At 45.9% G+C, this 25573-nt stretch overlaps 1 protein-coding gene across 1 annotated transcript in view; it reads left to right on the forward strand.

The window, feature by feature from the left end:
• kcnj19a (potassium inwardly rectifying channel subfamily J member 19a) overlaps positions 1-25573 on the forward strand; it is a 100318-nt gene that overhangs the window by 62279 nt on the left and 12466 nt on the right. The window contains exon 2 of the mRNA XM_056287339.1: positions 14061-14277. Within this exon, the coding sequence (XP_056143314.1) occupies positions 14061-14277 (217 nt within the window). The remainder of the gene's footprint in view (positions 1-14060; positions 14278-25573) is intronic.

Genomic DNA, 25573 nt, shown 5'->3' on the forward strand with positions numbered 1-25573 from the left:
TGACCACTGAATAATGAAGTCGAAACTAACACCCCCAATGACCGTTGCTGCTAAACAAATGCAAATCAATAGCTCCGATAATGACGGGCGCGGCCAAACATCGGTACACAAAAGAGCCACTCATATCTATGGCTCTGTTAGCGACGGGCGTTGGTAAACAAGGGGACACAAAGAGCCATGGGTATCAATAGCTCTGACAACGACTCCAAAGAGGATAAATTCTGAGTCTCATCACCTGCCAGTCAGACTAGCTTGGTCTAGTCAGAAAGGCACGAACTGAGGAAGCCTCTTGGATGAGAGGTGAAACGTCTTCACGGATATATACCAAGTCCAGTTGCACTTGATTCAACTCCTTTGGATAAGCAACGTGCAGTAACCAAGTGAGGTCCATTGTCCTTGTGGCTGCTAGTTTACACCATTACAAAATTTGACTTGAATAATTCCTGTCATGAAAGAATATTAACATTCTGCTCAAGGCAGGAAGTAGAGCTATTTATAGTTCCAGTGTAAAGCTAGACTCACCCTTTGCATTTAAAAAATGATTAAAATAAATAAGTTTTTACCCCCCCGTTTGCTATCACATGTCAAGCACTATTTTTTTTTCTGGTTGTGAACAAAAGTCCACAACTCAGCATGCTGTCACAGCTCAGGTCCTGACTCAATTTTCCCTTGTGTTTCTCTGTATTCCCTACTTCTGTTGTGTCTCCATCTGCCCTGTCTGTCTCTGTGTCAGTCAGTGTGTGTGTGTGTGTGTGTGTGTGCGCGCGCGCGCGCGCAGTTCTCCTTCTGTCTCCTGGCTCCTGATTCACCTCCACACCTGTTTTCAATTTGCTAATCAACACAGCAGTAGAAGAACCCCTGCTCTTCACCAAGTCATCGCCAGATTGTTCTGCCGACTTCTGTGGCAGTCATTCTCTCGGTCACTCCAGTATCTTACGTACTAGAGTTTATCGCATTGTGTTGTCCTTTGTCCAGGGTTCCCTGTGCCCTTTTCCCCAGTGTGTCTCCTCATCCGCCCACACCATTTCAGTCTACTTCTCACTCACCTGCCTTTCTCCCCTCTTCCTCAGCCTACCCCTCATCTCCACCACCACAACCATTCCGCCTTTATCCTTCGTTAAACCCAATTTTCCCTACAACTTTTTTGTCTGTCTGCATTTGGGTCCAGAAACAACCAAGCCATAACACATGCCCTTGGTTGCCTCTTATTCACCTCCAAGCTTCCCATTCATTCTTAGGGTAATGATTGATAAGGACTTAGGAAAGCGCAGATATAGAGTGGCCTCTCCAGGCCCAATCATTTTCATTTACATGTCTTCCTTCGTGACCGTCATTCTCAGCCTTGGCATGCTCCCCTCATAAGCACAAAGAACTCATATTGCTTTTACAATAATGAGTGGTTTTACTGGTTGACAGGTTGAGGTGATGGCTAGAATCTCAAATGGAAAACACCAACCCAAACCATAACATGAGGCTTAGCTAGTATTTCGATGTTTCCTCTTTGGTTGTGCTGTCTTACCAAAAGTGTCTTAGAAAACTAACAAGATAAAAAGTGCCTGCTCAGAGAGAATCATGCTGTTTGTTTATTGGAACAAAGCGACAGATTTCCTCCAGAGAAAGACAGACAAACACTGCTATCTCAGAATCTTTGTGCAAGGAGAGTGCCAAAGGGGCTCGTGTAAGAAGCTTTGCATGCCAAGGTTTGCATACTGTCATGTCTTTTTAATCTTGAGTGGCAAAGACACAGAGTGAAATGTTGCATTGCCCTGAGCTACTATGTAAAAACGTACATGGAGGATTAACATCGAATCAAATCCACGGACCTGGTGAACCCCTTAGAAATGAACAATGCCCTGATAGAAAAAAAAATCATAACCTAAATCTAAATAAGAATCTCACTGATATTCATAAAAGATATAAATAAACCACAATATTTTCTGGCACCCCACTGGTTGTTAACGCTCACCTTATTCACAGTCAGCATCTCAAGAGGGACAAGGTAATGTCACAGTGGGGTCAGTATGAGAGTGGCCTCTGGAAAAAAAGGGTTGCTGTGCTGCAGGTTGGACATGGCAAGACAGAATGAGCATATTTGAATTGAGGGTTAGAATAAGAAAATATACTGCCAGAGCTATTTGTATGTATGCACACTTTAGCATTTACAAACAGAACTTCAACTAAGAGTCCTGGCAGATCACAGGCAGATGAAGAGGATCTGGAATTTCAGCGGGGCTGCTATCAGAGGTTGGGCCTGTTTGTCAGGAAAGATTAGTGTGATGTTGTGTGATGAAGGAAAAGCAAGAGGTGAGGAGTGAGTGTGTAGGTGGCTGGTGGCTGACACATCCCAATGACTAGAGTTTTATTTGAAACAAGTTTTTTAAGAGAACACTATAGATTTTCACAGTCAGACAGTAACTACACTATTTTAGTGAGTTTGCTGACATCTACAGGTTAAAACCATCAAGGGTTAAAAACGTGTCAGAATAGTCTTGGTACGCTGTGATGTTAGCATAGCAGAATAAACACAGTTGCAGATAATAGCATTAATAATGTTAAATACTTGATACAGTGATGATACTATTGACAATAGTTAGTGCTGTCTCTGTCCATCTGCCTGCCTGCCTACCTGTCTATCTGCCTGTCTGCCTGCCTGTCTGTCTGTCTGTCTGCCTGTCTGTCTTTCTGTCAATGCTGATAGCTGTGCTGGTAACACGTAAGTCACACAGAGCCATTATTAACTTTATTATCTGCAGCTATGTTCATCCTGCTATGCTAACATCAGAAAGTAGCAAGAGCAGCCTGTCATGTTTTAACCTTTACATGGTTTTCAGCATGTAGATGTCAGCAAATTCACTTAAATGGTCCAGGGTTTAATTACTCTTTAAAGGGTAAAATAATTTAATACTTTGAATCAATTTATGGCTATGAATTGTTGCCTATTTTTATTCATTCCACCACTTGTTTTGTGTGCCATTTTGTGTATTGCATAACAATATAATATTTGATGTGTAGACTTCATCAGCCAATAATGCTAACTAACCAACCAGATAAACACTCCCAAAAAACTCCACGGCAAGGTTATCGATTTTCATGAAGTTTACTGAGAATCTTGTGAAACTGCAAGCACGATACATACAGGGTATCAGAATTATGAAACAGGGGCGTCCGGGTAGCGTAGCAGTCTGTTCCGTTACCTACCAACACAGGGATCTCCGGTTCGAATCCCCGTGTTACCTCTGGCTTGGTCGGGCATCTCTACTAACACAATTGGCCGTGTTTGCGGGAGGGAAACGTGATGTGGGTATGTGTACTGGTCACTGCACTAGCGCCTCCTCTGGTCTGCTGGGCGCCTGTTCAGGGAGGAGGTGGAACTGGGGGGAATAGCGTGATCCTCCCACGTGCTACATGCCCCTGGTGAAACTCCACACTGTCAGGTGAAAAGAAGCGGCTGGCGACTCCACATGTATCGGAGGAGACGTGGTATTCTGCAGCCCTCCCATGGATCGACGCGAGGGAGGGGGACCAGGACAGCTTGGAAGAATGGGATAATTGGCTGGGTAAAATTGGGGTGAAAAGGGGGGGGCAATTATAAAACAGTATTAAATGATAAAACATAGAACAGGTTACAGTAAGTATCTCGGCAGAATGCATGGAGGTGTGGAGCTAACCTAGCTTAGCCACATAGTGCCACGGCTACCATAAAATATACACTTCAACATTAATTTGGACACAAATTACCCTGCTGGTTATATTAACATACACTCACCGGCCACTTTATTAGGCACACCTGTCCAACTGCTCGTTAACGCAAATTTCTAATCAGCCAATCACATGGCAGCAACTCAATGCATTTAGGCATGTAGACATGGTCAAGACAATCTGCTGCAGTTCAAACCGAGCATTAGAATGGGGAAGAAAGGTGATTTAAGTGACTTTGAACGTGGCATGGTTGTTGGTGCCAGACGGGCTGGTCTGAATATTTCAGAAACTGCTGATCTACTGGGATTTTCACGCACAACCATCTCTAGGGTTTACAGAGAATGGTCCGAAAAAGAGAAAATATCCAGTGAGCGGCAGTTCTGTGGGTGAAAATGCCTTGTTGATGCCAGAGGTCAGAGGAGAATGGCCAGACTGGTTCGAGCTGATAGAAAGGCAACAGTAACTCAAATAACCACTCATTACAACCGAGGTATGCAGAAGAGCATCTCTGAATGCACAACACGTCGAACCTTGAGGCAGATGGGCTACAGCAGCAGGAGACCACACCGGGTGCCACTCCTGTCAGCTAAGAACAGGAAACTGAGGCTACAATTCGCACAGGCTCACCAAAATTGGACAATAGAAGATTGGAAAAACGTTGCCTGGTCTGATGAGTCTCGATTTCTGCTGCGACATTCGGATGGTAGGGTCAGAATTTGGCGTCAACAACATGAAAGCATGGATCCATCCTGCCTTGTATCAACGGTTCAGGCTGGTGGTGGTGGTGTAATGGTGTGGGGGATATTTACTTGGCACACTTTGGGCCCCTTAGTACCAATTGAGCATCGTGTCAACGCCACAGCCTACCTGAGTATTGTTGCTGACCATGTCCACAGTGTTTCCATCTTCTGATGGCTACTTCCAGCAGGATAACGCGCCATGTCATAAAGCTCGAATCATCTCAGACTGGTTTCTTGAACATGACAATGAGTTCACTGTACTCAAATGGCCTCCACAGTCACCAGATCTCAATCCAATAGAGCACCTTTGGAATGTGGTGGACCGGGAGATTCGCATCATGGATGTGCAGCCGACAAATCTGCAGCAACTGCGTGATGCTATCATGTCAATATGGACCAAACTCTCTGAGGAATGTTTCCAGTACCTTGTTGAATCTATGCCACGAAGGATTAAGGCAGTTCTGAAGGCAAAAGGGGGTCCAACCCGGTACTAGCAAGGTGTACCTAATAAAGTGGCCAGTGAGTGTATATTGTCAGATGAACTGTACTTGCATACATTGCTTTAGCTAGCAGAAGATAGAAGAATGGCGTTTAAACTGAAGAGCTGATGACCAATGGCAGTGCGTATCGCGAACCATGAGTTTACTTCCAGAAGTCTGGATGCTGAAGTCCGTCTCACACAGGAATTTAACAAGCAGGAAACGACCTTGTATATGAACTACCGCAGAGTGTTGCTACGACACAAGATAAACAATTTAAACACATTAAGCTACCTTTGCAGGGGCAGAATACTCCCCGCTTGGGATCTTCACAGATCCCACATTAACTAACAAGAATCAGTCTTTGGAGACAGAAACAGGACTACTTCCGTAATAGGACAAGAGAAAGTACTTTTATTTCTGCCTATGAAAACTTGTGCTTCAACTTTCCGCACCAATCCATCTCCTCCAGGAAAAGTTTTTGTGTTGACGGCCCTGGGCCATCCATTTTTTCTCGCCTGATTGTCTTTCAGAAGAACGATGTCCCCTTCTTGAAGGTTTGACCTTTTCTCTTGCCACTTGTGGCAAAACTGCAACGTTTTGAGATATTCGTGCCGCCACGTGTTCCAAAAGGTGTCAGCCAGGCTTTAAACTTGTTTCCACTCCTCTTTAAAGAGATCTGCTTCTTTGAAGTTGTCCAGAGGAGGAGGAGGTCCAGAGCCAGTTTTGAGGGTCAGGAGCGTTGCTGGGGTGAGGATGAGAGGGGATTGTGGATACGATGACACTGGGATGAGAGGTCTGGGATTCATGACTGCCGCTACCTCAGCCATGAGTGTTATCAGAACTTCATGTGTCAGATGGGATTTTTTTTTTAAGCAGCATGTGATGAGCAGTTCCAATTAAACGTTCCCACATGCCACTCATGTGGGATGTGTGGGGTGGATTAAACACCCAGGTGCAGTTCTTTGTGCTCAGGTACTTCTCCACATTAATGAAGTGCAGACTTGTATTGTCCATCTCCAGCTCTCTGGAGGCGCCAACAAAGTTTGTGCCACAGTCATGTCATATCTGTTTTGCAGGGCCCCTAACTGCAAAGAGCGTTTTTAAAGTGTTGACGAAGCTGCTGACACTCACTGCCTCGATCACTTCTATATGTATTGCCCTCGAACACATGCATGGGAACATCACAACTCATTGTTTAGAGTTGGAGTGTCCTCCTCTTGTGCGAAGTGACACAATGTCCCACGGCCCACATAGAGGTGTGGAGCCCAAAGACGTCAACACCTACGTAGGTGAAGGGAGGTGGTACTTGTCGTTCGGCTGGTAGGCCTGCCACCTGCTCATGTTCTGTTGTTCCCCACAGCTTCATACAGGTGACACACTTGAAAAGTAGACTGCTGATATGGTGTTTTGCTCCTACTAGCCAGAATCCCGCAGCTTGAATAGCACCCTCAGTGAAATGTCTCCCCTGGTGTTTCACAGCTTCATGATGATGGCGCACCAGCAGGGCTTCCAGATGGTGCCAGCCAGCAATGATGATAGGGTGAGTCTCGTCCATGTCCAAAGTCAACCATCCTATGCGACTTCCTATTCTCAGAGATCCGTAGTGGTCTATGACAGGGTGCAACTTCCACAGGCTACTGGAAGATGTGAAGATGCAGAGTTCTCTTCTTTGTGCGCCTGTGGTGGAGAAAGCTCTGTAAGGGCACGATAACTGGAGTGCCTCTAAGTCTTGGGGTGACTTCCTCCATCTAGTCCACTTCGTCTCCATGTCTTTGGGAAGTGGGGAGTCCCAATCCTATGCTTGCATGGTGAGCTCTCTGAATATCAGCCTTCCGTGAACAGAAATGGGTGCGAGGAACCTAAGGGGATCATAGAGACTATTTACTGTTTACAACACCCCTCTGTGAATAAAGGGCTTCTGGTCATCTGTAATCTGGAATATGAAGGTGTCCATGCGCATATTCCAGGACAACCCAAGGCTACGTTGCATGGGCAGGTCATCAGCAAAGAGGTCTAAGTTGCCAATATCCCTGGAGCGGTCTTCAAGTGGGAATGCCTCAATGACTGCAGGTCGATTTGATGCAATGTTGTGCAACCTGAGGTTAGAAGCTGCAAGCATCTTGTATGCTCGCCCAAGAAGACAGACTGTCTCTTACTTGGTGTTGAAGGACTTTAGAGCATCATCAACATAGAAGTCATGCTCAAAAGAATCTTCTTGCATCACTGTCATAGTCGGCCTCTGCTTCTTCAGCTGCTCTTCACAAACCAAACTTGACCACAGCAGGGGAGGGACTATTCCCGAAGAGATGGACTCGCATCCTGTAATCCACAGCATCGCAGATAGGGTCATTGTTATTATACCATTGGAGACGGACGAACTCCCTATGGTCTTCCTTTACCATAAAACAATGAAACGTGTTCAATCTCAGCAGTGATGGCTATCTGTTCCTTTCTAAATCTCATGAGTATGCCTAGCAGGGTGTTCTTAAGGTCAGGGCCTGTGAGCACAACATCATTAAGTGACACTGCTTCATGTGATGCGCTGGAGTCGAAGACCACTCGGATCTTATCCGACTTTCTGGGATGGTACACGCTGAACCGGGGCAGACATCATCACTCTTGATTTTGTTGCAGGGGCGGTGCGACCTCTGCATGTCCTCTGTTGAGCGTGTTCTCCATGAATTCTAGGAAATGGATCTTCATCTGCGGTCATTTTTCCAGTGTGTGCCGGAGTGACACAAGGCGGTCATATGCTTGCTTTCTATTGTCAGGCAGCCATGGTCTTGGTGACTGGAAAGGTAAAGGTCCGACCCGGCTGTTAGAGCTGTCCTGGTGGAACTCAGCCTCCATGATCTGAAGAAACCTCATGTCTTCCAATGATGGTGCAAGTCTGTGATCGTCAGCAGTACCACTGAAGATGGTTTGACCCTGGCTGTCTCCAACAAGTGCCGTTGAGCTGTATGTGGAGGTTAGCACTGTATGATGTTGGTGTTTAGGTGCTTGGCTAAACACCTCCTTCACTTTAATTTGACTGTTGCACAGCTGCAGATGGCTTGCACGGCCGTTCTCTAGTATGGACGTTTTGTAGCTGCTCACCTGTAGTGGTCTGTGGGCACCTCCAAGGCATACATCACCGATGACAACTCACCCCAGATCCGGCCTTTGTGCAAACGGTGCATTGTTTGGACCACTAATCTGCTCCTGGATTTTGCCTACCCTCAGGACATCTCTGCCCAGTAGGAGGAGTATGTCGGCATCCAGATCGAGGAGTGGTATTTTGTCGGCGATGTGCTTCAAGTGAGCATGATGGCAGGCTGTGTCTGGGGTAGGTATCTCCGAGCGGTAGTTAGGGATTTGGTTGCACTCGAGGAGTGTAGGTAGAGGAAAATGTAGCTTCTTGTCTGCTGACTTACAGTGTAACCACAGGCTCTTCTCCCCGCAGTATCTTTAAGTCCAGCACATATCTTCAGCAAGTATGGGTGGGAGCGCCCTGAGAATTTCAAGACATTGAAGAACTTGGACCATGCAAGAGAGTGGTTGCTCTGCTCATCTAGTATTGCGTATTTTTTCTTGGACTCCTCTCTGCGTCCGGTTTGGATACACGCTGACAAGACATATCTCGGAGTATGCTCTCATGCTCAGTCCTTCACCACACAATTGTGTGCACTTTGAAGTGACCTCCTGGGCATCTGCTTTGTCCTCCTTCCTGCGATGCTCCAAAGCTGGAGGGAACGACGACTTATATTTCCAGGTAGTTTGTCCTGGGTGAAGCACTGTCACAAGGCTGCTGCTCTTACATTCCATGCATTTGATCTCGGCTGAGCAGTTCCTGGCGAGATGCTCAGTGGAACAGCAACATCGGAAGCAAATGGAGTGTTCTTGTAAGAGCTGTTCGCGCTCTTCTGAACTCTTTTCCCTAAAACCTCTACATTTCTTCAGAAGTGGAGGTTTTTTTTATGTATAGGGCAGTGTTTGTTTGGATCTGTTGATTTCTTATCTTCTCTAGTCTCAGGTTTGTCTATTGAATAAACTTGTCTTATGAACATATATAGGCCTCTCCCACTTGGTCTTTCTCTGATGAACCTTGCATGAAGAGGTTAAAGCTGGGATCTGTGCGGGCCTTTGCCTCTGTCCAAATGAAGCCTGCAAACACAGAGAAAGGAGGAAACTGATATAATGTTCACGCTTATATTTTGACCCAATGTGTATCCACTTTTCTTGAATGTTATGTGGGAGCTTCTCGATGATTGGATTAACCCCTCTGGGGGTGTCCAAGTGTGACAGGCTTGGGAGGTAGCCATCTTGTTTCGCGGCTTCCAGCTCTGACAGCAGGTCTGCTAGATCGCGGAGCCTCCACGCATCTTTCACTGTAACCTTAGGGAAGCTTTCCAGCTTGTTGAAGAGAGCCTGTTCGATGACTTCAGGTGAGCCATATGTTTCATCGAGCAGCTCCCATGCCATCCTCAGTCCAGTTGGTGGATGTTTGATGTTAACTGCTTTGATTCTTCTTACCTGTTCTGCCGACTCTTTTCCTAGATACTTGGTTAACAAGTCAAGTTCTTCTCCAGCAGACAGGTCTAAGCCAGCAGTAACCCTTTGAAATGGTGTGTTCCAAGCCCAGTAGTTCATTGGTTGATCATCATATGCGGTGAGTCCTGACGTCACCAGGTGACTGCGGGCGAGGTATTTAGCGAGGTTGTTGGTGGTTTGAGAGTGGTCGTAACTAGCTCCATAGGGTGCTCTGTGAGCAGACGGATTCATAGGAAATGGGGGCTGCTGATTAATATTCTGTTGTGGCGGTGCTCCACTATGCCAAGGTATCTGGGGTGTGTAATGAGTAGTAGTGTAGACAGAAGCAGCGAAGCAGCAGCTTACATTTGGCTGAAATTGTGAGTGGGGTAATGTTGGCATAACGTTGTCACTTTTTATTCTGACAGGCGGATCCCCTGTGCATCTGCTGGTTTGCTCTGACACATAGGTAGCAATGCCCTGGTATTGACTATTTTTCAGGGCCAAGCTGGAAGACTTGCTGTGTACTTCAAAACCTAGATCTAACAAACCAGCGTCAAATGTTTTTGCATCTGCTATGGCAGCATCCCTTTCGTTTTCATCATTTAATGCATCAATTGAGGCTTGAATGTGCGCCCACTTAATCATTAATTAAATTTCCTTTATAGAATGCGCTGCTCTAGCTTGCACTGAAACAGCTTTTACTCTCGCCATGGCAACCGCTGTTAGCCTTTGAGCTGGACGACTAACTAGATGCCCGTGAGCTTACAGAGCGATTATCTTCATTTCTTTTGTTTGTGTTACCAGTTTTGTCCACTATGACTTAGTGTGTCCTTAATATCAGAAAGGGTTAAGCTTGCATTAAGACTGTCTGAATGTCTTTGTGCTAGCCACTTAGTGCTAAGAATTGCGTAGCTCCACAGGATGGCTGTCTTCTTCTCCACCGCTGGCCATGTTGCCTCTTTTCACTGTGTAGGCATCGTTAGCCTATGACGCTAACTATCCAACAAGATAAAAACTCCACGGCAAGGGTATCGACTTTTTGTGAAGTTTACTGAGAATCTTGTGAAACTGCAAGCACGATACAGACAGGGTATCAGAATTATGAAACGGTATTAAAAGATAAACGTAGAACAGGTTAAGGTAAGTATCTATGCAGATATCATAGAGGTGCGGAGCTAGGCTAGCCTAGCCACAGTCAGAAAGCATAGAGATACAGAGCTAGCCTAGCTTAGCCACATAGCGCTACGGCTACCGTAAAATATATACTTCAACATTCATTTGGACACAAATTACCCTGCTGGTTAAATTAACATATAATTTTCTGATGAACTCTACTTACAGACGTTGCTTTAGCTAGCAGAAAAACAGTGTTTAAACTGAAGAGCTGATGACCAATGGCGGCGCGTATTGCAAACCATGACTTTTCTTCCAGAAGTCTGGTTGCTGATGTCTGTCTCACACAGGAATTAAACAAGCAAGAAACGACCTTGTACATGAACTGTCGCAGGGTGGTGCTGCTACACAAGATAAACAATTTAAACACATTAAGCTACCTCTGTAGGGGCAGAACATTTGACATGTGGCTGTTTTGAGGTAAATTAAACATCAGTGCTGCAGGAGTGTAGATTCTGACCTAGCAAAGTTTTACAGAAAGGACATTTGTCCTACTTTTCAATGTTTTTAATAAGAGGGTTGACATAGATGATCTTAGTTTAATGCTCTGGGATTAAACTAATTGAGTAGATAACTTAATCCTTGAAAAAAAATCCGCTAACAGGAAAAGGTAAAAAACAAATCTTAAAAACTTTGAAACCACAGAAAAGGCAACAGAGGACTTGTTACCTAGACCAAGGAAATTACTTCGAAATCATATGTGCCTGCAAGTAAATGGTAAAAAAATGACCCTGAGCATGCTATCACATGTTCAACATCTTTAGTGTGTAAGGAGGATGTGGAATAGAAGGAGAATGGGTGAGCAGATTAATGAGAAAGAAGACAAAGTAGAAATAAGACTAGTAAATGTGAAACAGACAGAAGAAAACAAAGAAAGAAATTAATTAAAGTCCAACATCAAAGATATAACTTCTGTTTCCTACTTTCGTCTGGAAAATGAAATGCTTCTGCACCAGTTAACAGACCTGCATAGACATGGAAGTCTCCAACGCTGCCTCACATGTGCTGCTGGAAATCAGTGTGAAGGCCGAGCACTGATATTCACCAGAGACCATGTGGTGATAGATGGATAGAGAGAGAGAGAGACAGACAGACAGACAAGTAGATAGATTGTTGTAGAAATCCCTTTTTTAATCTATTAATTATTTGCTAGGCCCAATTGAATAACTGCTTACTTCAGGGTTGAGTCGATATGATGGTACATTGTATATCGGAAGCTTCAAGAGAAGACCAACAAGTTTCAGTAAGAAGAAGTTGGTAGCCTAGTTCTGAAAACATACTTCTGCATAGGTATCCAAAGGAGTTGAATCAAGTGCAACTTGATATCTTCACGGATATATACCAAGTCCAGCTGCACTTGATTCAACTCCTTTGGATAACCGACGAATAAGAACATTCACAGACATACTCTGCATAGGGTTTTTAATGTACAGTGCATCCGGAAAGTATTCACACCCCTTCACTTTCCCCACATTTTGTTATGTTACAGCCTAAACCAAAATGGATTAAATTCCTTTTTTTTCTCATCAGTCTACACACAATACCCCATAATGACAAAGTGAAAAAGGTTTTGTAGAAATTTTTGCAAATTTATTAAAAATAAAAAACTGAAATATTGCATGTACATAAGTATTCACACCCTTTGCTATGACACTCAAAATAGAGCTCAGGTTCATCCTGTTTCCACTGATCATCCTTGAGATGTAGAAACACCTCAAGGATGATAGTAAATTCAATTGATCGGACATGATTTGGAAAGGCACACACCTGTCTATATAAGGTCCCACTGTTGACAGTGCATGTCAGAGCAGAAACCAAGCCATGAAGTCAAAGGAATTGTCTGTGGACCTCCGAGACAGGATTGTATCGAGGCACAGATCTGGGGAAGGGTACAAAAAAATTTCGACAGCTTTGAAGGTCCCAAAGAGCACAGTGGTCTCCATCATTCATAAATGGAAGAAGTTTGGATCCACCAGGACTCTTCCTAGAGCTGGCCGCCCAGCCAAACTGAGCAATCGGGGAGAAGGGCCTTGATCAGGGAGGTGACCAAGAACCCGATGGTCACTCTGACAGAGCTCCAGCATTCCTCTGTGGAGATGGGAGAACCTTCCAGAAAGACAACCATCTCTGCAGCACGCCACCAATCAGGCCTTTATGGCAGAGTGGCCAGACGGAAGCCTCTGCTCATTAAAAGGCACATGACAGCCCGCTTAGAGTTTGCCAGAAAGCACCTAAGGACTCTCAGACCATGAGAAACAAGATTCTCTGGTCTGATGAAACCAAGATTGAACTCTTTGGCCCGAATGCCAAATGTCACGTCTGGAGGAAACCAGGCACCTCTCATCAACTTGCTAATACCATCCCTACAGTGAAGCATGGTGGTGGCAGCGTCATGCTGTGGGAATGTTCTTCAGCGGCAGGAACTGGGAGACTAGTCAGGATCGAGGGAAAGATGAATGGAGCAAAGTACAGAGAGATCCTTGATGAAAACCTGCTCCAGAGCGCTCAGGACCTCAGACTGGGGCGAAGGTTTACCTTTCAACACGACAACGACCCTAAGCACACAGCCAAGACAACGAAGGAGTGGCTTTGGGACAAGTCTGTGAATGTCCATGAGTGGCCCAGCCAAAGCCCAGACTTGAACCCCATTGAACATCTCTGGAAAGACCTGAAAATAGCTGTGCAGCAACACTCCCCATCTAACCTTACAGAGCTCGAGAGGATCTGCAGAGAAGATTGGGAGAAATACCCCAAATATAGGTGTGCCAAGCTTGTAGCTTCATACCCAAGAAGACCTGAGGCTGTAATCGCTGCCAAGGGAGCCTCAACCAAGTACTGAGTAAAGGGTGTGAATACTTATGTACATACAATATTTCAGCTTTTTATTTTTAATAAATTTGCAAAAATTTCTACAAAACCTTTTTTGCTTTGTCATTACGGGGTATTGTGTGTAGATTGATGAGAAAAAAAATCCATTTTGGAATAAGGCTGTAACATAACAAAATGTGGGGAAAGTGAAGGGGTGTGGATACTTTGCGGATGCACTGTATATCGTGTATAATACGAGACCATCTGGCATAGTTTCTATATTATAGCAAACATATTTTGGTACAACAAACTAGGTGGTTCAGGTGTCATATCTGTTCTCTATTGAGGTCTTCAATGTCCCAGACAGACGTTCAAGAGCTCATCATCTCTCCATGCTAGGGCCCTCCACTTTTACAGGCATGTTTATGGCCATACCTTATCTCCACGAGCAGGGCCCACCCACGCCTCGTTTTATTCCATAGTAAGAGAATGAGTACTAATACAATTATGATTATTAAACTTAAGTAAAAGATTATATATTCTATATATGTTTCCTCACAACATCCATCAAATAATGTCTTTCAACTCTTCTGAGTCACCCTGGTTGTTGACTTCTATCTTTTTCCCATTTTTTGCTCTCCTTTAGTCTCGTCAGACACCTGAGGGGGAGTTCCTGCCTTTGGATCAGTGTGAACTGGATGTTGGCTTTGGGACAGGTGCAGATCAGCTCTTCCTGGTATCTCCTCTCACTATCTGCCACGAAATTAATCCCAAGAGCCCCTTTTTTGACCTTTCCCAACGCTCGCTCAAGAATGAAGAGTTTGAGATTGTTGTTATCCTGGAGGGCATTGTGGAGACAACAGGTGAGGAATAATTCTTGTATTTCGATCGCAGCTTTCATTTTCTCCTTGTCACATCTTTTACATTATGACCCTTCATCTTTTTCTCTCTCGGGTGGCATGGTGGCGCAGTGGTTAGCGTGGTCGCCTCACAGTAAGAAGGTCCTGGGTTTGAGCCCCGGGGTAGTCCAACCTTGGGGGTCGTCCTGTGTGGAGTTTGCATGCTCTCCGTGGGTTTCTCCAGGGGCTCCAGTTTCCTCCCACAATCCAAAGACATGTAGGTCAGGTGAATCGTCCATGCTAAATTGTCTCTAGGTATGAATGTGTGTGGGTGTGTGTGTATGTCAGCCCTGTGTGACATTCTGGTGGCCTGTCCAGGGTGTCTCCCCACCTACTGCCCAATGACTGCTTGGATAGGCTCCAGCATCCCTGCGACCCTGTGACCAGGATAAGCAGTTCGGAAAATGGATGGATGGATCTTTTTCTCTTCTTTTAATTTTGATCGTATTTGTATCCTCTCCTCCATTTCTAATAATTAACTTATTTATAAATATCAACCAATTTTGCTTTCCTACATAACGGCTACATATGAGCTAAACCATGGAAATCAAATTCCCAGACCTTTAGGACCCATACATTTGAAGAAAGCAAGAGCTGAAGAGAAAGACACTTTCATCCTGATTGAATTATGAGGGATATTCCAGTACTGTGGAATTTGTTTCATGCTCTATGCATAATATTAGCCTTAAGTTCGAGATGTGCTGATAAATGAACATGGGTCTTAGAAGAAGTTTCATGCCTTTATTTAAATGATGATGGCAAAAGCAGAAGTATTTCTGAGAACAGATAGTGAGACGAAGCATAAAACCACCAATATAAAACACATGCAGACACGCAGGAGGGCTCCCAGTAAAAAAAACTATTTTTCTCATTTAGCAGAATGCCTGTTTCTTCCAATTTCCACACTTGCACATGCAAATAAACCCATCCCTGCTGCAACACTTTCGATTCTTTCTGTCACACGGTCTCTTGCAACATCTTTATTTTACCCTGTTTCATTTCATCTCTTCACATCTCCATCGCCTCTACCGTTGTTCTAGAAAGAGCCACAGTGCTGAGCAGGCTCATAGCAGCATGGCAGGCAGGCAGCACGGTCTGGCCTCTGCTGATAATGTCATTAACCAGGCTGAAGCAGTTCGGTCCCAGTGTGTTGAGTCACTGAGCTGGGGAGCCCTGAGAAAGGAAGAAAATAAATGGCAATGTCATTTTCTATGGGCCAAGATCATCCATAGTCATCCACATCCAACAGGAAGCCTATTAATGGTACACCATTAAGAATCACTATCATCCTGTAACATGAAATGGTGGGGGTACAGTGGTTAACTATGCTGACTTTTTCTTTGACTCATTCTAATCATATTATGGTGTGCTGATTGTAAAATGGCGCACGTTGAAATTAACAGCAGTATTTCTCCACATGGCACGGTAGCACAGTGGTTAGTGCAGTCGCCTCACAGCAAGAAGGTTCTCGGTTTGAGCCTCGGGGTAGTCCAACCTTTGGGGGTCGTCCCGGGTTGCTCTCTGTGTGGAGTTTGCATGTTCTCCCTGTGTCTGCGTGGGTTTCCTCCCGGTGCTCCGGTTTCCTCCCACAGTCCAAACGTGTGGGTCAGGTGAATCGGCCATACTAAATTGCCCCTAATGTAGGAATGTGTGTGTGTGTGTGTGTGTGCACGCCATGTGTGATGGCCTGGCAGCCTGTCCAGGGTGTCTCCCCGCCTGCCGCCCAATGACTGCTGGGATAGGCTCCAGCATCCCCGTGACCCTGAGAGCAGGATAAGCGGTTCGGATAATGGATGGGTGGATGGATTTCACCACATTTAGCTCAAAACAACTTTTAAAAAGTAGCGTGAATTTTTTGAAGTCACTTTCTACCAGATTAACAGCAATATTTATGAACTTTGTCATATTCACTTTTCTTGTACAAAATATAAACCTAAAAATATTAAATGTTAACAACGGCGTCTCTGCATTAGGGGCCAGCGGTGTCCCACCAGATGTCAACATGGCACAACATGATCAATAATTCAGTGTAACAAGTTTTTTGTTTTGTTTTTTTTTTGTCGTGTCTGTTACGCATTTATTACAAATGACAACAGCAGTGCTGTCCATACATTCTAAATATCTTCCTGTACCTGTTGTGTGTCCTAGCAGTCTTCATTTGGTGAGCATGGGGCCTGTCAGCGTTCATTTAACCAAAACACTGCGCATGTTCAATGCTCTTTCAGTAATGAGCTGTGGGGCATGGTCATGTAGGCCCCATGCTGAGAGCAGCCAATAAAAAAATAATAATAGAATGAATGACATTCCTCAAAATGTTTAGTAAACATCTTTAAAGGTATTAATAATAATAATCTCCATCATGCAGTCGGGTCATTAACATCGGGACCGATCAACATCAGAAGCAGAATCTTCCAAGGGGATTCACTATAACCACTGCTCTTCTGCCTTGCACTAGCGCCACTCAGCAATCGACTAAACAACAGCAGCTATGGGTGCAAATCACAGAATGGCAAATTGACGGGCTCAAGACGTTTACCAAAGACGACAGTCAGCACAAGGGTATACTCACCATCGTCAACACCTTCAGCGATGACATCAAGATGGAATTTGGAACAAGTGTGCCAAAGCCACTTTCAAGAAATGAAGACTTAACAAGACTGCAGACTTAGACCTTGACACTGACACAGTAATCAAAGAGCTAGACCAAGATGACACATACAAGTACCTAGGAGTAAACGAAGGAGACGGCATACAACACTCAACCATGAAGGAGAATATCCAGAAAGAGTACCACAGGAGAGTGCGTATGGTACTGAAGAGCGAACTCAATGCAGCTAACAGAATTGAAGCTATCAACACCCTAGTGATACCTGTAATGACGTACAGCTTCAACATCATCAACTGGAAACTGAACGACATCAAGAAAATGGACACCAAGACAAGAAAGATGCTGACCATGAAGAAGATACACCACCCGAAAGCAGATGACGACAGGCTGTACCTACCAAAAGCTTCAGGAGGACGAGGCCTATTCCAACTTGAACTGACCTTCAAGACTACCACTATCGGGCTGGATGCATACCTTTTAAATTTATTTCTGATTTTTCCCTTTTTTTCTCCCAATTTAGTGGCCAATCGATCCCTATTTTAGTTCAAACACCCATCCTCGTACTGCATGCGTTCGCCAACTGCATATCTCTGGCTGGCAGTCTCGAAGGAGACACCTCCCCACTTTTGTGACAAGGCAAATTCAGGCCGAACCACTGCTTTTTCCGACACACACAGAGACGCATTCATGTGATGAACACAAGCCGACTCCGCCCCCCTCCTGAAGACAGCGTTGCCAGTTATTGCTACTTCCTTGAGTCCAGCCATGGTCGGATCTGACAAGACCGGGGCGCAAACCCCGGTCCCCAGTGGGCAACTGCATCGACTCAAAGCCGACGCTTAGACCGCTACACCACTGCGGACCCCGGCTGGATGCATACCTGACAAAAACAGATGACCCACTCCTCCAAATAGTAAAACATCAGATCTACTCCATCAATAAAGAAGCTGCACAATTCAAGAAAGAGCTTGATGTCCCAGAAACCCCACCAACAGAAAATGAGGCAACTACCATCTACGCCAAATGAGTGAAGCAGTAGGCAAAACGCTATGGCCAGCAGCAACTGCAAAAAACCTGGAGGACAAAGCAATGCACAGGAAATGCTCAAAAAGAATGAAAGATGCAGATGTGGACCAACAAAAGACACCAGTGGATGAAGAGCACCGGACTGAAAGCAGAGACGGAGGGCCTGATAATAGCTGCACAAGACCAGAGCCTGGCAACCAGATCCTATCACCATTGCGTCATCAAAGATGAAACAGACCCAAAATGCAGAATCTGTGGAATGTACGAAGAAACCATCGACCACATTGTCTCAGGCTGCCCGGAACTGGCAAAGACCGAGTACATATACAGGCACATCAAGGCAGCAGCATACCTGCACTGGAAGATCTGCAGGAGTTACAAGATCAAGACGACTGAGAAGTGGTACAAACATCAGCCAGAAGTGGTCACTGAGAACAATGTTGTCACCATCCTCTGGGACATGCCCATCCACACTGACAGAGAGATAAAAGCCAACAAGCCTGACATCGTTATTAAGGACAGGAAGGAAATGAGGTGCATGCTCATTGACATGGCAATACCATCCGAAAAAAAACACCTCAGTGAAAGTCACAGAGAAGTTGACCAAGTACAAAGACCTGGAGATTGAAATCAACAGGATGTGTGGTATGAAGACTGAAACAATACCAGTGGTCATCGGAGCTCTAGGACTCATGACGAAGGGAATGGAAAAGTTCACCAACTGTATCCCAGGCAACATCAACATCCATGCAGTCCAGAAGATCGCCCTACTCGGAACAGCCGACATATTACGATGAGTACTGTCCAAGTGACATGTGCCCTATAGTGTCTCAGGTCCATACTTTGGACCCGGCTCTACTGGATGTAAAACAGGAAACACGAAAAATAATAATAATAATCATTACATTTATATAGTGCTTTTCTAGACACCCAACACGCTTCACATTGAAGGGGGTAACTCACTTCAACCACCACCAATGTGTAGCACCACCTGGGTGATGCATGGCAGCCATTTTGCGCCAGAACGCTCACCACACATCAGCTTGAGGTGGAGAGGGAGGAATCATTGAGCCAATTAAACAGGGGGACGATTAGGTGGCCAGATGGAGAGAGCCAGGTTGGGAATTTTGCCAGGACACCAGGGAACCCCCTATTCTTTGCGATTGGTATTGGTATGCAGCTACATGCAACACCATTTGACACCCTGGGGCAGGGATGGGCAACATGATCCAGAAAGGGCTGGTGTGGGTGCAGGTTTTTGTTCCAACCAAGTAGTTACACACCTGATTATATTTCTTAACCAATAGTCTTTGCTAAGGACCTTGAGTGGTAGACTCAGGTGTGTCACTGCTTGGTTGGAACAAAGACCTGAAGCAACGCCAGCCCTTCCTGAATCATGTGGCCCATCCCTGCAGGGCAACAGGTTAAATGCACTTGCCATGCTATCAATTGAAAATTAATTCATGGATTTGTGGACTTCGACAGAAATGTCGACAAGTTTGCCCAGATTGTCATGCATCTTTGAGTCTGGTGAGTCTATTTTGGATTAATTACTTGGCACATTATTTTGGCTGCAGATAAGGCCCGTAAAGCAAAAACAATGATATTAACAACAATGCATTTTATTTAAAAGTGTCTTTCATGACACTCAAAGTCACCTTACATCAAATACAATAAAACAAAGCAGGAAAAACATGAGTGCAATCAGCAATAAAACACACCATAAGCAATAGAGCATACATCAACAGGAGTTAAAAAAAACAACAACATGAATTTGATGCTGTTAATGTTGTTAAAGTGAGGATGCTAGATTAAAAAGGTGGGTTTTAAGAGCAGTTCTAAATTGTGTAATGGAGTCCAGTAAGTGGATATGACGGGAAATTGAGTTTCAGACCGCAGGGAACGAGATAGCATGTAAGAGTGGCTGGAGGCGCGGTACCCAATAATAGTCTATATGGGGAAAACTCCCGGGGGGAGCTATCGCACAAAACAGTACTATGGAGTACGACCATAGGTAACCTCAGCCGCTTCTGCGGGGTCGGGTTGTGGTGGCAGCAAGCTAAGTAGGGCACTCCAGACACCCCTCTCTCCAGAAATGCCCTCCAGTTCCTCCTGGGGGATCCCAAGGCGTTCCCAGGCCAGACTGGACATGCAGCCCCTCCAGCGAGTTCTGGGTTTACCCTGGGGTCTCCTCCCATTTGGACGTGCCCGGAAAACCTCCAAAGGAAGGTGCCCAGGAGGCATCCTAATCAGATGCCTGAACCACCCCAACAGGCTCCTTTTGATGCAAAGGCGCAGGGGCTCTACTCCGAGCTCCCTCCAGATGTCCGAGCTCCTTACCCTATCTCTAAGGCTGAGCCCAGAAACCCGAATGAGGAAGCTCATTTCAGCCACTTGTACCCATGACCTCACCCTTAAAGTCACTACCTAAAGCTCATGACCATAGGTGAGGGTTGGAACAAAGATTGACTGGTAAATCGCCTTCCGGCTCAGCTCCCTCTTCACACAACGGTGCGCTACAACGTCCGCATTACTGCTGATGCTGCACCAATCCACCTGTCAATCACCTGCTACATGCTACACTCACTCGTGAACAAGACCCCAAGATACTTGGAACTCCTTCACTTGAGGCAACAACTAACCCCCAACCCGGAGGGAGCAATCCACCTTTTTCCAGTAGAAAACCATGGCCTCAGACTTGGAAGTGCTGACTCTTATCCCGGCCAACAAAACCACATCATCTGGAAAGAGCAGAGATGCAATTCTGTGGTTCCCAAAACGGACACCTTGGCTGTGCCTTGATATCTTGTCCATGAATATCACAAACAGAATCGGAAACAAGGGACAACCATGGCGGAGTCCGACACCCACTGAAAATGTTTTTGACTTTGTGCCAAGAATGTGAACACAGCTTTCACTTTGGTTTTAGAAGGACTGGATGGCTTGTAGCAACTGCCTTGGTATCCCATACTCCCACAGTACCCCCACAGAGTGACCCGGTTAACACGGTCATAAGCCTTCTCCAAGTCCACAAAACACATGTAGACTGACTGCTCAAACTCCCATGCCTCCCTCAGCACTTCCACAAGGGTAAAGGGTTAGTCCATTGTTCCACAGGCCTGAACGGAATCCACATTGTTCCTCCTGGATCTGAGCTTCGACAATCGGTCGGGGCCTTCTTTCCAGCACCCTAGAGTAGATTTTCCCAAGGAGGCTGAGCAGTGTGATGCCCTGATAATTGGAGCACACCCTCCGGTCCCCTTTTTAAAATATGGGAACCACGATCCTAGTCTGCCACTCCACAGGTATTGTCCCTGACCTCAACGTAACCTCCACAAGAGGCGTGTCAGCAGAGATGCAATTCTGAGGTCCTTACCTTGGCTGCGCCACCCTTCCGAGAATTGTCACCTTAACATGGTGGAGGGGTTTGGGTGTCCGGGTGATCCTGGGAGCTGTGTTGTCAAAGGACAATAGCTCCTGGTAGGGTATCCCAAGGCAAATTGGTCCCAGGGGAGGGTCCAGACTAAGAATGATTCTAAAGAAACCTGATGAATTTACAACAGCAGAGCCACAGCACCTTGCCCGGAAAAGGGAAACCGGGGCCGCCTCCTGGCGCCAGACCTCGGAAGGGAGCTTGCCGGCAAGTGACTGATGGCTGGGCTTTGGCCCATGGGGCCCGAAAAAACAACATGGAGACACCATGTGGACCCACCACACATGGGAATGAGCATTGGGGTAGGGTGTAATGTAGGCCAGGCAGCAGCCAAAGGTGGGGACCCGGACGTGAATTCTGGAATCGCAGACTGGTCCTTGGGGCGTGCAGTGTCACCTCTCTGGCAGGGAAGGAGCCTGAGCTGTTGCGGGATGTAGAGCAGTACCAACTAGATATAGTTGGGCTCACCTCCACACATAGTAAGGGCTCTGGTACCAAATTCCTAAAGAGGAGCTAGACTATTTACTTTTCCAGAGTTGGCCAAGGTGACAGATGCTGGGCAGGTGTGGGGATACTCACAAGTCCCTGGTTGAGCACCGCTGTGTTGGAGTTCTCCCCGGGGAATGAGAGGATCATCTCTGTACGACGAGTTGCTGGTCTGTGAATGTTCTCATTCATCCAGGTCATAGTTATCCAAAGGAGTTGAATCAAGTGCAACTGGACTTGATATATATCCGTGAAGACGTTTCGCCTCTCATCCAAGAGGCTTCCTCAGTTCGTGCCTTTCTGACTAGACCAAGCTAGTCTGACTGGCTGGTGATGAGACTCAGAATTTATCCTCTTGAGAGTCGTTGTCAGAGCTATAGATGTCCATGGCTCTTTGTGTCCTGAAGTTTACCAACACCCGTCGCTAACAGAGCCATAGATATGAGTGGCTCTATTGTGTACCGATGTTTGGCCGCGCCCGTCGTTATCGAAGCTATTGATATGCGTGGCTCTCCTGTGCTCCGATGTCCAGCCGCGCCCGTCGCCATCGGAGCTATTGATTTGCATTTGTTTAGCAGCGACGGTCGTTGGGGGTGTTAGTTTCGACTTCATTATTCAGTGGTCATGAGAGTCGTTGGAGCCGTTAGTGACCAACTGTTGTTCTTGGAGGCTAGGCTTCTTGAGTCTCCTGGGTAGAGATGAAAGGACGGCATTGTATGTGGGAGATAGGTGGTGTCGCAGACCTCCTCCTCTGTTGAGGGATGGTTTTTCCAGTTTCTCATAGACGGCTTCCTTCAAACCATCTATCGAGTTGCTGGGGGGAAGGCTGTGGTGTGTGCTTATGCACCGAATAACAGTTTGGTGTATCCTGACTTCCGCCTGGGGACTCTATTGTTCTGCTGGGGGGCTTCAACACTGACATGGGCAATAATAGAGAAACCTGGAGGGGTGTGACTGGGAGGAACGGCCTCCCCATTTGTAGTAACTCAAGTGGTGCCTTTTTATTGGACTCCTGTGCAAGTCATGGATTGGCCCTTAGAAACACCATGATCGAACATAAGGTAGTTCATCAGCGTACTTGGTACCAGAACACCTTAGGCCGAAGATTGTTGAAAGACTTTGTGGTTGTATCATCAGCTGTGCGGCGGTATGTTTTGGACAATCGGGTGAAGAGAGGAACAAAGCTGTCAACTAATCACCACCTGGTGGTGAGTTGGATCAGATGGTGGGGAAGGCTGCTGGACAGACCTGGTAAACCCAAATGAGTCGTGAGGGTGAACTGGGAACGTCTGGCAGAGGCCCCTATCCATGAGGTCTTCAACTCCCACCTCCGGAAGAAGTTCTCGTGTATCCCAAGGGAGGTTGGGGACATAGAGTCTGAGTGGGCCATGTTCAAAGCCTTTATTGCAGATGCGGCAGGTAGGAGCTGTGGTCATAAGGTCATTGGTGCATGTCGAGGTGGCAACTTAAGAACCCGCTGGTGGACACTGGCAGTGAGGGAAGCTGTCAGGCTGAAGAAAGAGGCCTTTTGGGCTTGGTTGACCCAGGGGTCTCCTGAAGCAGCAGACAGGTACCAGGAGGCCAGAAGGGCTGTGGCTTCGGCGGTGGCGTAAGTAAAAACTTGGGTGTGGGAGGAGTTCAGTGAGGCTATGGAGGGGGACTTTCGGATGGCCTCAAGGACGTTCTGGCAAACCATCCGGCAACTCAGGAAGGGGAAGCATGGCTTGACTCAGGTTGTGTTCAGCCGGGGAGGGGAACTGCTGACTGGGGCTGCAACGATTAGTCGACATAATCGACGACGTCGATCATAAAAACTCGTCGACGCAGAATTTTAGCTTCGACGCGTCGTATAAAAACAATCAGAGCCAGTAACGTTAACTCAAAACCGCACAAATGTTCATTTGTAACTGCAATGCCCTATAGGAAGTGCTGGGGGCAGTATTGCTTCCATCGTCTGATATAACTGCATTTTGCATGAACGACGAAGAGAAGAAGAAAGCGTATGAACGATGGCGGAAAGGAGAGCGAATGAGGCTAATGAAGAGCAAAAACCAGCGAGACCGAGACTGTCAAAAGTCTGGGAGTATTTCACAGATGACAAGCCAAAGAAGTCAGTTAAATGCAGAATATGCAAAGCCGAATTGGCATTCCACAGCAGCACTACGGCGATGCACGAGCATTTGAAACGCAAGCACCCTGGAGCCACGATGATTGCTACTTCGGATCATGGGTAAGTTTAGCTAGTTAGCCACAGTATTGTAATGTTTACGTTAGCTTAAGTTACATGTTGGAAAACAGAACGTCTCAAGGGTGATGCTTGCTAAGCGAACGCTATTTCAGTTATGTGGATTCTGCGTATCCACCAACGAGCTGTATGTAACATTAGCTAAACAGCACCAAGCTTGCAGCATAGCACACTACAGCTTAGAGTTGTTTAGCTCCGTCATTTATCACCGAGTGTCGTGTTTTTGCAGACTGGAGTATTAACTAGCTAAGTTAAGATTGCTAACGTTAGCTAAATGTTAACGAGTTCTAACATTCACTGACTCTGCAGTAACTTACGCTATGGGCTCTAGGTTTCTTTTTTTTCAGTTGAAAAAAATTGAACTTTTTGGGCTAAAGCGCAGGCAAGACTGCAGAGACGGGGAACGTTAGCACCATCTAACATTAGCTAGCTATCTTACTTAGCTAGTCAATCTGCAGTCTGCAAAAACACGACACGGTGCTAACGTGAGCTGTCTGTAGCCTAGACAGTCAACTAGCTTTCCCAGTGCGCTCTAATCAGCTGTAGCTTGTCGTAGCGTTAGCTAGTTAGACTGGGTTGGAGCATATCAATAATTCAGTTGTAAGATATTTATTCATTTAAATGGGTTAATTGGTATTAGGCAGTACACTAAGATAAACTGATACCATAGCCTACAACTTGTGATGATAATTAATACAGCTTTCTGTTTTGTTCTCTTTCTATTTTAGTACTAAGCAAAGGCGTGTGGATGAGTTCATCCTGAAGAGAGGCTCATGCACCCCTCAAATGGCTGGAGTCTTAACAGAGAGCATCCTCAACATGCTCGTCAATGACATGAGACCAATATCCATGGTTGAAGATGGGGGATTTAAGCAGATGGTCACCACATTCCATCCAGGTTACACCTTACCTTCCAGAACTCATTTTACTAAGCTTATGGAGGGAAAGTATGAAGCTACTTTTGGTAAGGTTAAAGATGCTCTTAAAGCAACCAAGAACAAGATTGCCCTGACAACTGATGCCTGGACCAGTGTCGCGACAGAGGCATATCTTGGCATCACCTGTCACTTTATAAGTGATGACTGGGAGCTCACTAGCTTCTGCCTTACAACCATGCCACTCGAAGAACGGCACACTGGACCCAACATTGCTGCATGGATTGAGCAGGCTGTGGAAAGGTTTGAGATCCCTCCAAGCAAGATTGTGGCAGTTGTTCATGACAATGGCTCCAATGTCGTACTGGCTGCAAACATCTTGCAGGAAAAACATGGGTGGGTGTCTATCCGCTGTGCAGGCCACACTTTACAGTTGGTGATCAATCGTGCACTGAAACACCCTCAGATCAGTAAAGCACTGGGAGCAGCGAGGTGTCTCGTCGAGCACTTTAAAAGGAGCGAACTGGCTTCAAGCAAGCTTAAGACAAAGCAGAAACAGATGGGGACCCCGGAACACAAACTTGTCC

Source organism: Lampris incognitus, chromosome 10 (genome assembly GCF_029633865.1).
Source record: "Lampris incognitus isolate fLamInc1 chromosome 10, fLamInc1.hap2, whole genome shotgun sequence".
Lineage (NCBI taxonomy): Eukaryota > Metazoa > Chordata > Actinopteri > Lampriformes > Lampridae > Lampris > Lampris incognitus.